General features: G+C 38.4%; 1 protein-coding gene across 5 annotated transcripts in view; it reads right to left on the bottom strand.

The window, feature by feature from the left end:
* Positions 1-15087, bottom strand: part of PHKA1 (phosphorylase kinase regulatory subunit alpha 1) — a 201289-nt gene that overhangs the window by 38530 nt on the left and 147672 nt on the right. For 3 of the 5 annotated variants that reach the window (XM_049873293.1, XM_049873294.1, XM_049873295.1), the window contains exons 19-21: positions 14163-14339; positions 12170-12258; positions 11582-11721 (exon numbers count right to left, since the gene is read on the bottom strand). In XM_049873293.1, coding sequence (XP_049729250.1) covers positions 11582-11721; positions 12170-12258; positions 14163-14339 — 406 coding nt within the window. The remainder of the gene's footprint in view (positions 1-11581; positions 11722-12169; positions 12259-14162; positions 14340-15087) is intronic. The other 2 variants (XM_049873296.1, XM_049873297.1) reach the window with 1 other exon arrangement.

The following is a 15087-nucleotide window of genomic DNA, read 5'->3' as shown; positions in this document are numbered from 1 at the left end:
AGGCAGGATTCAAGGGTCCAGGAATCAAAGGGTAGAAATGGGACAGGCACCACTCACTATGACCCCTAGTGACCCACTGTCAAAATTTTTGCTTCCTGTCCCCATGACTCTATGTTCTGTGGGTCTAGAGGTCTTAGTTCCAAAAGGAGGAATGCTCTCACCAAGAGACAAAACACTGATTCCAATGAACTGGAAGTTAAGAATGCCACCTGGTCACTTTGGGCTGTTCATATCTCTGGATCAATAGGCAAAGAATAGAGTTACTGTATTGGCTGGTGTGACTGATCCTGATTACCAAGAGGAAATCGGATTGATATTACATAATGGAAGCAAAGAACAGTATGTCTGGAATACAGGATATCCCTTAGGATGTCTCTTAGTACTATCATGCTGTGATTAAAGTCCATGGAAAACTACAGCAACCCAATTTCGACATGACTACTAATGGCCCAGACCCTTCAGGAATGAAGGGTTGAGTTACCCCACCAGACAAAGTACCAAGACTAGCTGAGGTGCTTGCTGAGGGTAAAGGGAATACAGAATGGGTGGTGGAAGAAGGTAGTTGTAAATTCCAGTTATAACCATATGACCAGTTGCAGAAATGAGAACTATAATTGTTATTATTCTTTTCTTCTTTTATTATATTTGTGTGTATGTATACACACACATACACATATGTATATGGCAATTATTTTTGTTTTCTTTCCTTATCCTACCGCTTATAAATATAAGATGTGAATGGGGTAGTGTGTTTTCAGTTGTATGCATGTTAGTTGTATAGTGCTAGGCACAAGTATGACTTCGTAATTGTCTTTATTTAGAGACTGGGTACTGTTTAAGGAGATGTATACAGGTGCCAAGTTGACAAGGGGTAGACTGTGATGGTTAAGGTAGTGTGTCAACTTGGCTAGGTCATGATTCTCAGTGTTTTGGCAGTTATGTAATGACGTAGTTATCCTCTATTTTGTGATACAACATAATCATCTCCATGATATGATCTGATGTGATCAGCCAATCAGCTGTAAGGGAAGTTTCCTCGGGGGGTGTGGCCTGCATCCAATTTACATGGGTGTTCTGGCAAAGCTCGCTGGCTTTTCCTCACTCTGGATCCTGTATCCAGCTCATCATTATCTGACCTCCGGTTCTTGGGTCTTGAGCCAGCAGCCTGCTGTACTGCTTGCTTATCTTGGATTCAGCAGCCTCCACAGCCCATGAGCCAGCAGCCTGCCATCTGACCTGCTGTTCTTGGGTTCATTAGCCCCTGCAGCTATGTGAGTCAGGAGAAGCCTCCAGCCAGATGCCTGACCCACGGACTTGGGACTTGCCAGCCTCTAGAAATATGTGAGCCATTTCCTTGTGATAAATCTCTCTCTGTCTATATATGTGCTTCTCTTGAAAACCCAGCCTAAAACAGTGGTACCTCACTGATTTGCCTTTCCCTAATAACTATTGACGTTGAGTATGTTTTCATGTGCTTATCGGCCATGTATACATTTTCTTTGAAGAAATATCTATTCAAGTCCTTTGCCCATTTTTCAGTTATTTGTCTTTTGTTCAGTTGTCGGAATTCTCTTTATATTCTGGGTATTAAACCCTTGTCAGATATATGTTTACCAAATATTTTCTCCCATTCTGTAGCTTGACTCTTCAACTTTCTTGATAAAGTTCTTTGATACATAAAAGCTTTTAATTTTGATGAAGTCCAATTTATCTATTTTTTCTTTTGTTACTTGTGTTTTTGGTGTCTTATCTGAGAATCCATTGTAAAAAAAAAACAGGGTTTTGAAGCTTTATTCCTATGTTTTCTTCTAAGATTTTTATTGGTTTTAGTTCTTATATTTATGTGATTTTCTCATTTTGAGTTAATTTTCATATATGGTATGAGGTATGGGTATGAGGTATGTGAACTTCATTCCTTTGCATGTGCAGATCCAGTAGTCCCTGCAACATTTATTGAAGAGAGTATTATTTCCCCATTGTCTAAAATCAATTGAACATACATTTTGGGTTTATTTCTGGACTTGCAATTCTGTTCCACTGATCTTTAAGTCTATGATCATATCAGTACCAGACTGTTTTGATTACCATAGCTTTATAGTATGTTTTGCGATTAGGAAGTGTGAGTCTTCCTACTTTGTTTTTCTTATTCAAGATTGCTTTGGCTATTCAAGGCCCCTTGAGATTCAACATGAATTCGAGGACTGCTTTTTCCATTTCTGCAAAAAATGTTGTTGAAATTTTGATAGGGAATGTGTTTATCTACAGACTGTTTTGGGTAGTACTGAAATCTTAACAGCATTGTCTTGCAGTCAACAAACATGGAATGTTCTTCCTTTTATTTAGGTATTCTTTCATTTCTTTCAGCAATGTTTTATACTTTACAGTGCACAAGCCTTTTAGCTTCCTAGTTAAATTTATTCCTAGGTATTTTATTCTTTTAGATGATATTGTAAGTGGAATTACTTTAATTTTCCTTTCAGACTGTTTTCTTTTGGGGCATAGAAATACAACTGATTTTTGTGTGTTGATCTTTACCCTGCAACATTGCTAGAATTCATTTTTCAGCTCCAGTAGCTTTCTAGTGGATCCTTTGGGATTTTCTATACATAGGGTCATGTCATCTGTCTTCCCGAATTGGATGCTTTTTCTTTTCCTTGCCTAATTGGTCTGCCTAGAACTGCCAGTACAATCTTGAATAGCAGTGGTGAAAATGGACATCCCTGTCTTGCTCCTGATCTTAGGGGAAAAGCTTTCAGTTTTCCTCCATTGAGTATGATGTTTTACATGTACCCTTCATCATACTGAGGAATTTTCCTTCTATTACTAGTATGTTGAGTGATTTTATTGTGAAAGGGTGTTAGATTTTATCAAATGCCTTTTCTGCATCAATTGAGATAATCATGTTCTTTTCCTCTGTTGTATTAATGGCGTATTACATTTTCTTATGTTAAACCATTCTTGCATTCCTCGGATAGATCCCACTTGGTCATGGTGTATAATCCTTTTAATATGCTGTTGGATTCTGCTTGCTAGTAATGTAAAAAAATTTTTATTGTGTTTTAGATGAAAGTTTATACAGCAAATTAGGTTCCCATTTAACAATTTTTATACAAATTGTTCCATGACATTGATTACAATTTTCACAATGTGTCAGCATTCTCATTACTTCCATTCTGTTTGGTCTGTTACTATTGATCTAGTTTCCCTTCCCCTCTGTCTCATTTATCTAGTGCTGAAATACCATAAGTGAATGGTTTTAACAAACGGAAATTTATTCTTCCACAGTTTAAGAGGCTAGAAGTCTGAATTCAGGGCACCATCTCTAGGGGAAGGCTCTCTCTGTTGGGTCTGGGGGAAGGCCCTTGGCATCAATCTTCCCCTGGGTCTAGGAGTTTTTCAGCACAGGGACCCCAGATCCAAAGGACACACTCTGCGCCTGGCTTTTTTTTCTTGGTGGCAGGACATCCCTCCCTCTCTGCTCACTGCTCTCTGCTTTTCTCTTTTGTAAGATAAAAGATGATGTAGGCCACACTCCAGGGAAACTCCTCTTATATCAGAGCAGGCTGTGCTGTGAGTAAGTATGTTGCATCCCATCCTAATCCTTATTAACATGACCTAATCCTGCCTCATTAACATGTTGGGCAGCTCACTCCCAAATGGGACCATAACCACAGGCACAGAGGCTATGATTTATAACACATCACAAAATGGATGATAATCAGATCATAAAATGGAGGACAACCACACAACACTGGGAATCTTGGCCTAGCCAAGTTGACACATATTTTGGGGGGACACAATTCAATCCATTACACCCTCCTTGCCTTCTCATCTTTGCTTTTGGGTAAATGTTGACTGTTTGGTCTCATATAGTTGATTAAGGAACACATTACTCATGGGTGATATGTTTACTTTATAAGCCAATCTATTATTTGGCTGAAAGGTAACCCCCAGGAATGGCTTCAGTTCCAAGTTCAAAGGGTATCTTAGTGTGACAGTCTCAGGGGTTCCTCTAGTCTCCATCAGTACAGCAGGTCTGGTCTTTTTTAGGAATTTGAATTTTGTTCTACATTTTTCTCCCATACTATCCAGGACCTTCCAGTGTGTCCCCGGTCAGAACAGTTAGTAGTGGTAGCTGGGCACCACTAGTTCTTCTGGTCCCAGGTAAGAAAGGGCTGTGATTCATGTGGGTTATTAGTCCTGTGGACTAGTTTCTTCTTTGAGTCTTTGGTTTCCTTCATTCTCTTTTGCTCCAGATGAGTAGAGACCAATAGTTGTATCTTAAATGGCCATTTGCTAGTTATTTTTTGAGGATTTTTACACATATATCTTTTTTTTATTCATAAGGGATATTGGACTGTAGTTTTCTTTTCTTGTGGTATCTTTATCTGGCTTTGGTATCCGGGTAATGCTGATCTCACAGGATGAGTTAAGAAGTGCTCCCTCCTCTTCTAATTTTTGAAAAACTCTGAGAAGGATTGGTGTCAATTCTTGTTTAAACTGTGAAGCCATCCTGTCTGGGACTTCTCTTTGTTGGGAGTTTTTAAATTACTGATTCAGTCTCCTTACTTGCTATGGGTCTACTGAAATTTTCATTTTTCTTTGTGAGTCAATTTAGGCAGTTTATGCGTTTCTAGGTATTTGTCCATTTCATCTAGGTTACCAATTTGTTGGTGTACAACTGTTCATAGTATTTTCCTATAATCCATTTTATTTTTGTAGGGTTGGTAGTAATGTTCCTACTTTGATTTCTGATTTTAGTTATTTGCTTCTTCAGGTTTTTTTTTTCTTTGTTAAACTAGCTAAAGGTTTGTTGATATTATTGATCTTTTCAAAGAACCGACTTCTAATTTCACTGATTCTCTCCATTGGTTTTCTAGTCTTTGTTTAATTTATCTCTACTCTGGTCTTTGTTATTTCCTTCCTTCTGGTATGCCTGGGCTTAGTTTGCTCTTAATTTTCTAGTTACTCAAGTTGTAAAGTTATTGATTTGAGATCTTTCTTCTCTTTTAATATAAGATAATAGTATTGTTTCAGTGTTAATTTTCTGTCTTTGGCAATTGCACTGCGCTTATATAAGAGACTTCCTTGTTTTTAGGAAATACACACTGAAGTACTTAGGGGTTGAATGGTATGATGTCTGCAACTTACTCTCAAATGGTTCTGAAAAAATAATATATATTTTACATGAGTGTGTATGTACATTTATGTGTGTGTGTGTGTATATAGAGAGAGACACATACAGTAAATGTATAAGCATCTGAGCAATCTGGGATCTGGGTAAGGGACATCCAGTAATTGTTTTATACCATTAATGCTACTTTTCTTTAAGTCTAAAATTGTCAAAGAAATATGAAAAAAAAAACTTATATATGATCTCAGACTCTGGGAAGATTATTTTTATTCCTATAGATCAGCAAAAGTTTCATGGAGGTGACAGGTGAATTAGGCTGTCTTAGTTTTTGAAAACTGCTGTAACAGAAATGCCATAAGTAGTTGACTTTAAAGGACAGAAATTTATTTTTTCACAGGTCTGGAGGCTAAAAGTCCAAATCAGGTTCTCAGCTTTCCTGATTCCTTCCTTACTAGTAGCCACAGGCATTGTTTCCTTGGTGATTCTCACATGGCATCTATCTTCTTCCATGTGTGCATATCTCTAAGTATCTATGCTCAACTGAATAATGGACCTCAACTGAATAATTGATTATAATACATTAGATTATGTTGCGGAAGATGATTACATTACATTAGATGTAAAGTAATTACATTACATTATATCCTAGCACATGTATACGTGCTAGGATTCCAATACATATTTTGCGGGGGCAAGATTCAATCCATAATGTAGGCCTTGAAGGATAGCTAGAATTTCAACAAGTAGAGATGGTAAAGAAGGGTATTCTAGGCAAAGGGAGTAACATAAACCAAGGTGTGAAGGCAGACATGTATATGCTGTGTTTTGGGTATGATAAGTAGGCTGTTTTGGTCAGAGCAGTCACGCTGTGAGGGCAGAGTAATGGTAGATAAAGGTTCAAAGTCAGATAATAGAGGATGTAGATTGGGCTACTGATTCCCTATGATAGTGGACAGGGAGGATTTGAAGATGATGACGCAGTTTCAAGTCTGGATGACTTAAAATAATGATACCATGAACAGGGTTAGGAACAACAGAAGCAATAGGTTTTTTGTAAACACCATGAATTTGATTTCAGACATTTTGAGTAGGAAGACATGTATAGACGTAAGTTCCTAGTAATATTAAAAACTTAATTAAAAAAAAAATTAAAGATTAAAAGTATTTTTAAATTCTGGAAGGAAGCTAGGTAAGGCTCCTCTAGGCATATGACAGGAAACCAAGAAGCCATAAAGGAAAAAAAAAAATTGAGACTTAGCTATAAAAAACTAAACTTTTGCACAGAAAAGGCATATAAACAAAGTTAAAAAGCAAATTCTTTGGGCAAAATATCTGCAACATATGTTACAAACAAAAGAGTAATACCTAATATCAATAAGAAAAATATAAAAGACCCAGTAGAGAAATAAACAAAGGTTATGAAAGGTTGAAGGTTGAAGGTTCAGAGGCATCTTGAAAGAAAGGCCTCGTGATCAACTTCTAAAAAATCAGCCATCGAAAACCTATGGAGTACAGCTCTACTCTGATAAACACAGGGTCACCATGAATTGGAATAGACTCGATGGCAACTGTTTTTTTTTTACTGGTTTTATGAACAGGAAATTCACAGAAAAAACATTAGTCAAAAAACATGGGAAACCCTACCTCCCATTATTCTACTCTTAAATGCCCAGGAGATTTTGGAGAGAATTGTAAATGTATTAAGACACATGCAGCATGTCACATATAATCTATTCAAGGGGCCTGATAATGCCTGGAGTACTAATTTTAGAGAGATTACGGGGTTCTCTTGGATCTGATGGTGAAGGTGGTATGTATAGGATTAGATGAAAAAACTCACAATGCCAATGGGATACTATGCGTTAGAAGCAGAAGAGTTGGCAGTCAACTGCAGATCATCTGAACAGGTAGAAAAGTATGAGCTTTTCATGTAGAACTCCCCTCTTTTGCCCATCTCAGCTACCCCTCTGAATTTTTGGCTTTCATTCAAGTTATAATCATTCTATTCTTATTCTTCATCTCCTTTCACCTTCTCTACTTTTTTGTTACCCTGCATTTAGCATTTGTGCCTGGCACATAAGTAGCCAACAAATAGTTGTCGAATAGAGTGCCCTGTCTCAGATAAAAGAAAAAAAGTTATCAAAATAAGACCCATGTCTTTTCCACTTCATCATTAAACAGCATAATTTGATGATTTTGGTGTCAGATATATCAAGGTTTTTAGTCACATCTCTTTCCCTCACTGCATGACCTTCAGCAAGTTACTCAACCTTTCCAAGCCTGTTTTCCCCTCTGTAAAAATGTGGGTACCAACTATCTCATAGAAAAGTATAAGGACTAAATGAAAAAAATCCATTCATCTGACCAACCTACATTGAGGAATTACTGTAAATTAAGACTGAGTTATGTTCTGAGGCAACAAAGATAAATAAAACATAGTTACTAGCCTTGAGGTGCTTAGTCTAGTGGAGTAAGATATATACATAAAAAATAATGTGGGTATTGGGGTGTGTACCGGGCGCTATAGAGGGATACCCAAGGAGCAGGAAGTACGGGAGGGAGATGTTTCAGAGATGACTACTTGGAAGATATGTTATGAGCTGAGTCTTCTTGAATGAATACAAGTCAACTGGGTGAAGAAGAGGAGGAAGGGAATTCCATGCAGAGAGAATAGCATGAGCAAAGGCAGAGAAATGAGGAATAGCATAGTGTTGGTGGGGAACTACCAGCACTTTGGTGTTGCTGGAACATCAGTTACAGGACACAGAATGGTGAAAGGTGAATATGGAGGGTAGGGAGGAGCTTTATCATAGAGGTTCTTATAAGTCATAATAAGAATCTTAGACTTTTTCCTCTGGTTAAAGGGAAGCAAATTGAAGAATTTTAGAGAGGAGAGTGACTTGGTAAGAGAGCACATTAAAAATATCATTTTGTAGAATTAGAAGATCATGATTTTGCAAGCCTAATGAAATAGTTGGGCCAGGCAATGATCACCCAGTGGTTGTTAAAATCATCAGGAGGAAAGCTAATGAAGAATTTCATAATGGATAGATCATGCTGACAATACCTGATCAATCTTACCATGACATTTTATCTCTTCATGTGATATAATAGGAAGTACAGAACACCACCCATGAAGTTGTCTGGCCTAAAAAAAAAATAAACCTCAACCTGGATCTACCAAGCCTCTAGATTTAACTACCAATTTATTAGAAATACAAAAAACAAAACCCAAACCCAGTGCCATCGAGTCGATTCCGACTCATAGAAACCCTATAGGACAGAGTAGAACTGCCCCACAGAGTTTCCAAGGAGTGCCTGGCGGATTCGAACTGCTAACCCTTTGGTTCGCAGCCGTAGCACTTAACCACTACACCACCAGGGTTTCCAAGAAATACAAAGGACAGAGAAACATGCTAAACATTATGAGGATGCAATCAACAAAATGCATAACGTAGAAAACTCTATAGGACAAACAGCCAGTTTCTCAATGAATTGCAAAGATTAAAAAAGGTGAAATCTAGAGATTAAAATGGATTTGAGACATAACTAAATGCAATATGTGGACCTTCATTGGATTCTGAATTAACAAATCAACTGTAAAAAATACATTTATGAGACAGTTGGAGAAAACTGAACACTGACTGGATATTTGATGCTATTAAGGACTTACTTTAAAATATTTTAGATACGATAATGGCATTGAGGCTATGTTTTATAGTCCCACATATCCTTGAGGTGCTATTCAATTGTTTTCAGGCAATTTTCTCTCTGTTGTTCAGATTCAGTAATTTCTAATGTTTTATCTTCAGTTCACTGAATCTATCCTTTGTCCTTTACATCATGCCGTTCCATTTTGTTGTTAGGTGCTGTCAAGTGGAAAGTGTTGTTGTTTGGTGCCTTCAAGTCAGTTCCGACTCATGGTGACCCTATACACAACAGAAAGAAACACTGCACAGTCCTGTGCCATCCTCACAATTGTAATGCTTAAGCCCATTGTTGCAGCCACTGTGTCAATACATCTCATTGAGGGTCTTCCTCTTTTGTGCTGACCCTCTACCAAGCATGATGTCCTTGTCCAGGGACTGGTCCCTCCTGATAACACGTCCAAAGTACGTGAGATGAAGTCTCACCATCCTTGCTTCTAAGGAGCATTCTGGGTGTACTTCTTCCAAGGTAGATTTGTTTGTTCCTTGGGTCAGGCACAGTTTCATTCTGGTTACTGTACATTTCAGTTCTAAAATTTCCATTTGGTTCTTCTTTATCTTCTATTTCTTTACTGAGAATGTCCATTTTTTCATTTGTTTAAAGGATGTTCATCATTGCTTGCTGAAGCATTTTTATGGTGGCAACTTTAAAATCCTTGTCAGATAATTCCAACAACTATGTTATCTCAGTATTGGTGTCTATTGATTTTTTTTAAGTTGAAATCTTACCACATAATGCCCAAAATATGTTATCTTTGTGTTGCTGTCTATTGATTTTTTTTTTCTAATTAAAGTTGTAGTCTTACAACATAATACCCCAAAAGTCTAGGATGCCATCACTGATTTTTGATGGCATCCTGGACATTTGGGTATTATATTGTAAGACTATGGATCTTATTTAAATTTTCTGTTTTAGCAGGCCTTTTCTGACACTGCGTCACCGTGGGAAGGGGGATGCCACCACATTACTGCCTGGTGGAAGTCCAAGTTCCCCCTTCAGCCTTCACTGATACATAGGTGGAGGGGTGCCTCATTACTGCTAAACAGGGGTGAAATTTCAGGTTCTCCACTAGGGTTCTGCTGATACTACCCTAGTTGCAGCTATGTGAATCAGAAACCACCCCCAGCCTGACCCATAGACTTGGGACATTCCAGCCTCTACAACTGTGTGAGCCATTTCCTTGACATAAATCTCCCTCTCTCTATATATTTATACACCTTACTAGTTTTGCTTTTCTAGAGAACCCCGCCTAAAACAACTTGGTAGAAAGCTGTATCAATAGTCTTGGTGAGAAACAAAGGCCTGGATGCAGGCAGTAATACTGGAGGGGCAGAAGAGAAATATTTAGAGGTAAAACTGGAAAGACCTGGTGATTAACTGGATGCGGGTGGTAGAGCAGAGGGAAGTGTTAAGGATGATTACTATGTTTCTAGCTTCATAAATAAGTAGGTGTTGGTTCCAACAACAGAGATGGAGAATTTAATGGAGTCTGACTCCGTTTTTTGATGTTTGATTGTTGACATTTCCCAAGTCCCACTACTCCCTTTCCCCTTCAACCCCACATTTGGGCAAGTATTATATAAGTGAGCCAAATAATGGCCTCTTTGTATTGTCCCCAAGTTGTTTACTTGTTCATAGCAAGCTGAGGCCCAAAGAAGCCTACTGGTGCCAAACTGAAATTTGTATATATCCGATTGTTTTAAAATTGCCCAAATCAACAAATTTTTAGCCATTTAGAGCCTACCTACTTTATGTGCTCCAAGAAACTGTGCCCAACATCTGCTAGCCATAGATAAGATAAAGTCCTGTAATTATAAGGACCCTAGGATGCCACTGCCTTCACAGCTTTGTCACTCAGAGACTCCCACCTTGCTGCAGGAGGATATCACTTAGGGACAGGTAAGCTTTTTCCCCTCCCTTCTCCTCTTCCCCAGGGTTTGTTATGCACTCCTCCCCTTATGGTGGCTCCCTGTGATGCTTGTCTCTGGAAGACCACCCCCTCCATGTGGATGTCAATGTGTTGGCTCCAATAAATAGCTTGTCATGCAACACTGCTATCTCTGGTCATATCTTTTTCCTTGATCAGCCCTGAATTTCCTTCAACAGGGTACCTGACAAAAAGGAAGCACTCAAAATTGTTACTTTATTATTCCTATAAGCCTCCATTTTCTTACTTCTTTTGAGTTAAGAAATTCTACCTTTTTATTTGTAGATTTTACTAAATAATGGAGGCTTAATGGGTGGCACAAATGGTTTGTAAGCTCAGCTACTAACCTAAAGCTTGGCAGTTTGAACCTACCCAGTAGCACCACAGACGAAAGGCCTACTGATCTGCTTCTGTAAAGATTACAGCCAAGAAAATCTTATGGAGCAGTTCTATCCTGAAGTACAAAGGGTCACCATGAATTGGAATTGACTGGACGGCAATTTTTTTTTAATAACAATTATAATACTGATAATAATAGTTACCAGTTATTGATCACCTACTATGTGCTAGGTATTATATTAGGGACTTCATAGATACTATACCTTATTTAATCCTTAAAACAATTCTATGAGGTAGGTATAATCCACATTTTATAGATGAGAACAATTAACACTTTGAAGTTACACAGTGAGTAGGTTGCTAAAATGTTTTCAAATTCAGATCTGTGAGACTCCAAAGCTATGCAGTATCTACTATACTTTACTTCCTCTCTATACGAACATTAAAGTAGATTTATAATCTTCACCACTTACTTCATGGTATACAGCATGTAGAGCGAATCAGCTTGCTCCTGTAAACTTGAGCTCTCCTTTAACTGTAAAACCAGTGCTTTAAAGTCCACCTCCCCAAATTGGTCTCTAGGAAGATGTATTTCTACACGAACGGAGGGAACCTTTAGTTTGAGAAAGTAAGAAAAGATATTAAATCTGTAAGTGCTCAGTTTAAAGCCCTAGAGTGAGTCACCTTTTCAACTCCTTTTCCAGAGGAATTCCCTAAAGTTAATAAGAAGCAAAACAAAAATAATTATGTTGTTGCTAGGTGCCATCGAGTCAGTTCTGACCCATAGCGACTTAAGGTGTAACAGAACAAAACGTTGCTAGTCCTGCACCAAAACTATTATACCTTCAAGATTTATGATACATCAATCTAGTTTTCTTCAAGCCTGGCTAGAGAAACCTGCCCACTTTAAAAGTAGACTAAAAAGACCATATAACTTCATCAAGATAACATTTTGCCCTGCACTAGTTACTAACAAAAATCATAATGGCTAGTTCTATTATTTCACATAAGGATGGCAGTTTTGCAAAAAGGTGAGAACAATACCTTTTTTGCAAATTTACCTGGTCCTGTGGAGGATGAGATGAGCCAAGTAAGTTGAGTGAAGGCCGGGAAGCCTGAAATAACTTTGTAGGAAGATACATGTGAACATCTGCAAGAGGTTAACATTTATGAGAAGGTTTAGATAATTGTTAAAATGCACAGTTGATCTCAATAATGACAATTTCCTACTTAAGGCACATATGGGTCAGTTCTTTATAGAACAAGATGAGAAATTTATCCTTTCTTGGTAATATCAAAGAAAAGACATGGATATTAGGTTATTTTAAGGATGTCCAATTAATCAATTTTGAATTGTATGCCTAGAACTTAGCATCAGCTAGACATAAGAAGGAGCGCTTGTAGTGTAGTGGTTAAGTACTTGGCTGCTAATCAGAACCCACTAGCAGTCTGAACCCACCAGTCGCCCCACGGGAGAAAGATGTGGTAGTGCGCTTCCATAAGGATTACAGCCTTGGAAACCCTATGGGGCAGTTACTCTGTCCTATAGGGTCGCTATGAGTTGAGATTAACTTCATGGCAATGTAGGTTTAGACATATATTAAATTCTACTAATGGAGCCCTGGTGGTATAGTGGTTAAGAGCTCAGCTGCTAACCAAAAGGTCAACAGTTCAAATCTACCAGCTGCTCCTTGGAAACCCTATGGGGCAGTTCTACTCTGTCCAATACGGTTGCTATGAGTCAAAATAGACTCAATGACAATGGGTTTGGCTTGGTAGTGCAATCAATAACACAATGGTGCTGTCAGTGATACTTTGATAGAATATCACAAATAAGAGAAAAAGCCCAGTTATGTTTTATATTTTCTGGACTTTCCTAGGAGACTATCTGGCTGCTAGCAGATAGATTTCTCTTGAGAAAAGGTGAATGGATGATCCTACCTCGGGAATCAAATAATGTAGTGGCCAACCAACTATGATAGTCCTAAGATTTTTCCTTACAGTCCATTATTGAAATACTTGCCATGACCTCTAAGATTCCCTCGTCATTTTCACCATTTTACAGATACAGAAAGAGAGTAACAGAGCTCAAATGATTGTTCAAGCAAGTCAGTAGCAGAGCTGGGAATTAAGTTCAAGTTTTATAATTCACGATCTACAGGTATAACTTAATAAAGTTCATCTTTTCACATGCCCTTTCTCAAGGGAGCATACTCAAAGGGTATTCTAAACTTTTCCCTCTTTTAAATGTTAATTTTTTTCCTCAATGCTCATGTTTAATACCTTTGGTTAGTAATGGTCAATAAAGTTTTAGGCAGCAAGAACATGCATCTCAATCATTCTCATCATCTGTAAAATGTTAACATTCAAGTCCTCTAGGTGTGGCCAAGGAGCCCTTCTCTCCCTTCATACGTTACTACCATAAAGGCATTGAACACTCGTAGGAAACATGACTACTCCTGGCAATGTGTAGTAGAAGACATCTTCCACTTCAAATTCTACTGAAGGAAGGTAGTGGTCATGGGGAGGTGAATGGCAAAGTTGTTGAAGAATGAGTACTGTATTTGAAAAACACAGCTGTACATTCCTGGAATAACTGACTGTAAAAGTTATAGCTGGCCTCAGGGAATGGCACGTAGCTTACTTAAGGTATACTATCTCCCTTAAATTGCATGGCTATTTTGCAATAGTTCTGCAATGTTTTCTCTTTAAATAACATTACTTTCAAAGGAGCAATTTTTCCAAAGGAAAAAAAACCTTTCACCATTTTAGTAAAACTGAATGTACTCCATGTCTCTTGTTCTACTCTTCTTACCATGTTACTGGTTAAACCAGATTAAATAGCACTATCCACAGCAAATTATACACAATTCATTCATTAATCTTACAAATATTTATTAAGCATCTAATAGGTTCTAGGTATTGTTCTAGATGCTGGGAATAAATGCAGTGAACAAACCAAAGTTCCTGCTTACACTGCAATTAATGCTCCACCCTCATCCTGGTCTTCATGTTATCCTGTGCCTGACTCCAGTGAGTCATGGTATTACTCACTCTGCACATGCAGCTCCTTGGCCTTGGTCACCAAGGACATTAAGTCGCAGGTTGTTTGCACAGCAGCTCGGAACCGATCTAGCCCTCCCTTCTGTGAGGTAGGGGGTAGTTTAGGATGGGGAGCAGTGTGTGCCAAAAGGTGATCTAAATAACGAGCAACTTCATCACCACAGCGAACTGCAAGGTTAGTGGAGAGGAGGGGAAAAAGAAAAAAAATTTAACATTTTAGTAATTCATAACCTACTCCAGCAAACAGAATGACTGGCTCCTGTGCCCACACTACAGCACCAGAAGAAGGTTGTTTGAAGCTCATGGTTCTGTAATCTCATAGCTTTAAGATTCAGAAACTATAGCCATTTACCAGGACCCACCTGTTCTTCAACTTTGCTGAGACAACGTTAGGGCCCCTCAAAGCAATATGAGCTTACAACAGGGCAGGTGGAGCAAGCATTTCATAACGTGTGCTTGTGTGTGCTTTGTGTATGTGTATTGTGTATGTGACAGTAGTGGCAGCGGCAGTGGCGGTGGTGGAGGAGGCAGAGAACAGGGCCCTTTAAGTCCCACTAATGTGAGAAGACTTTTGTGGGGAGGGGCTGGGGAAGGGCAAAAATCTTTCACCTAATATTGAGCCTAGTTAAAAGCAGATTCCACAAATGTCAGCTACAGTTATAAATGAAAGAACGATCTTCATGTGAGCATGGCATACAAAGGACTACTGGCCACACCCTGGTCTTTTTAGTTACTTCATTTGTTCATTCACCAAATATTTATTGTCTACTATGTGCCAGGTGTTGTACTAGGTGCTGAGGTTTCAGCTGTGAGGAAGATATAGTCCCTATCCTCTTAAGAGACTCTTAAGGCAAAGAAATTGCCTCAAGATACAGGCTAACGGTCAAATACCAAGACAGTGAATGCAAGTAAACCT

This window comes from Elephas maximus, chromosome X (assembly GCF_024166365.1).
Source record: "Elephas maximus indicus isolate mEleMax1 chromosome X, mEleMax1 primary haplotype, whole genome shotgun sequence".
Taxonomy (NCBI): domain Eukaryota; kingdom Metazoa; phylum Chordata; class Mammalia; order Proboscidea; family Elephantidae; genus Elephas; species Elephas maximus.
Note: the sequence above shows the minus strand (reverse complement) of the source record. Positions and strands in the feature narration are given on the sequence as shown.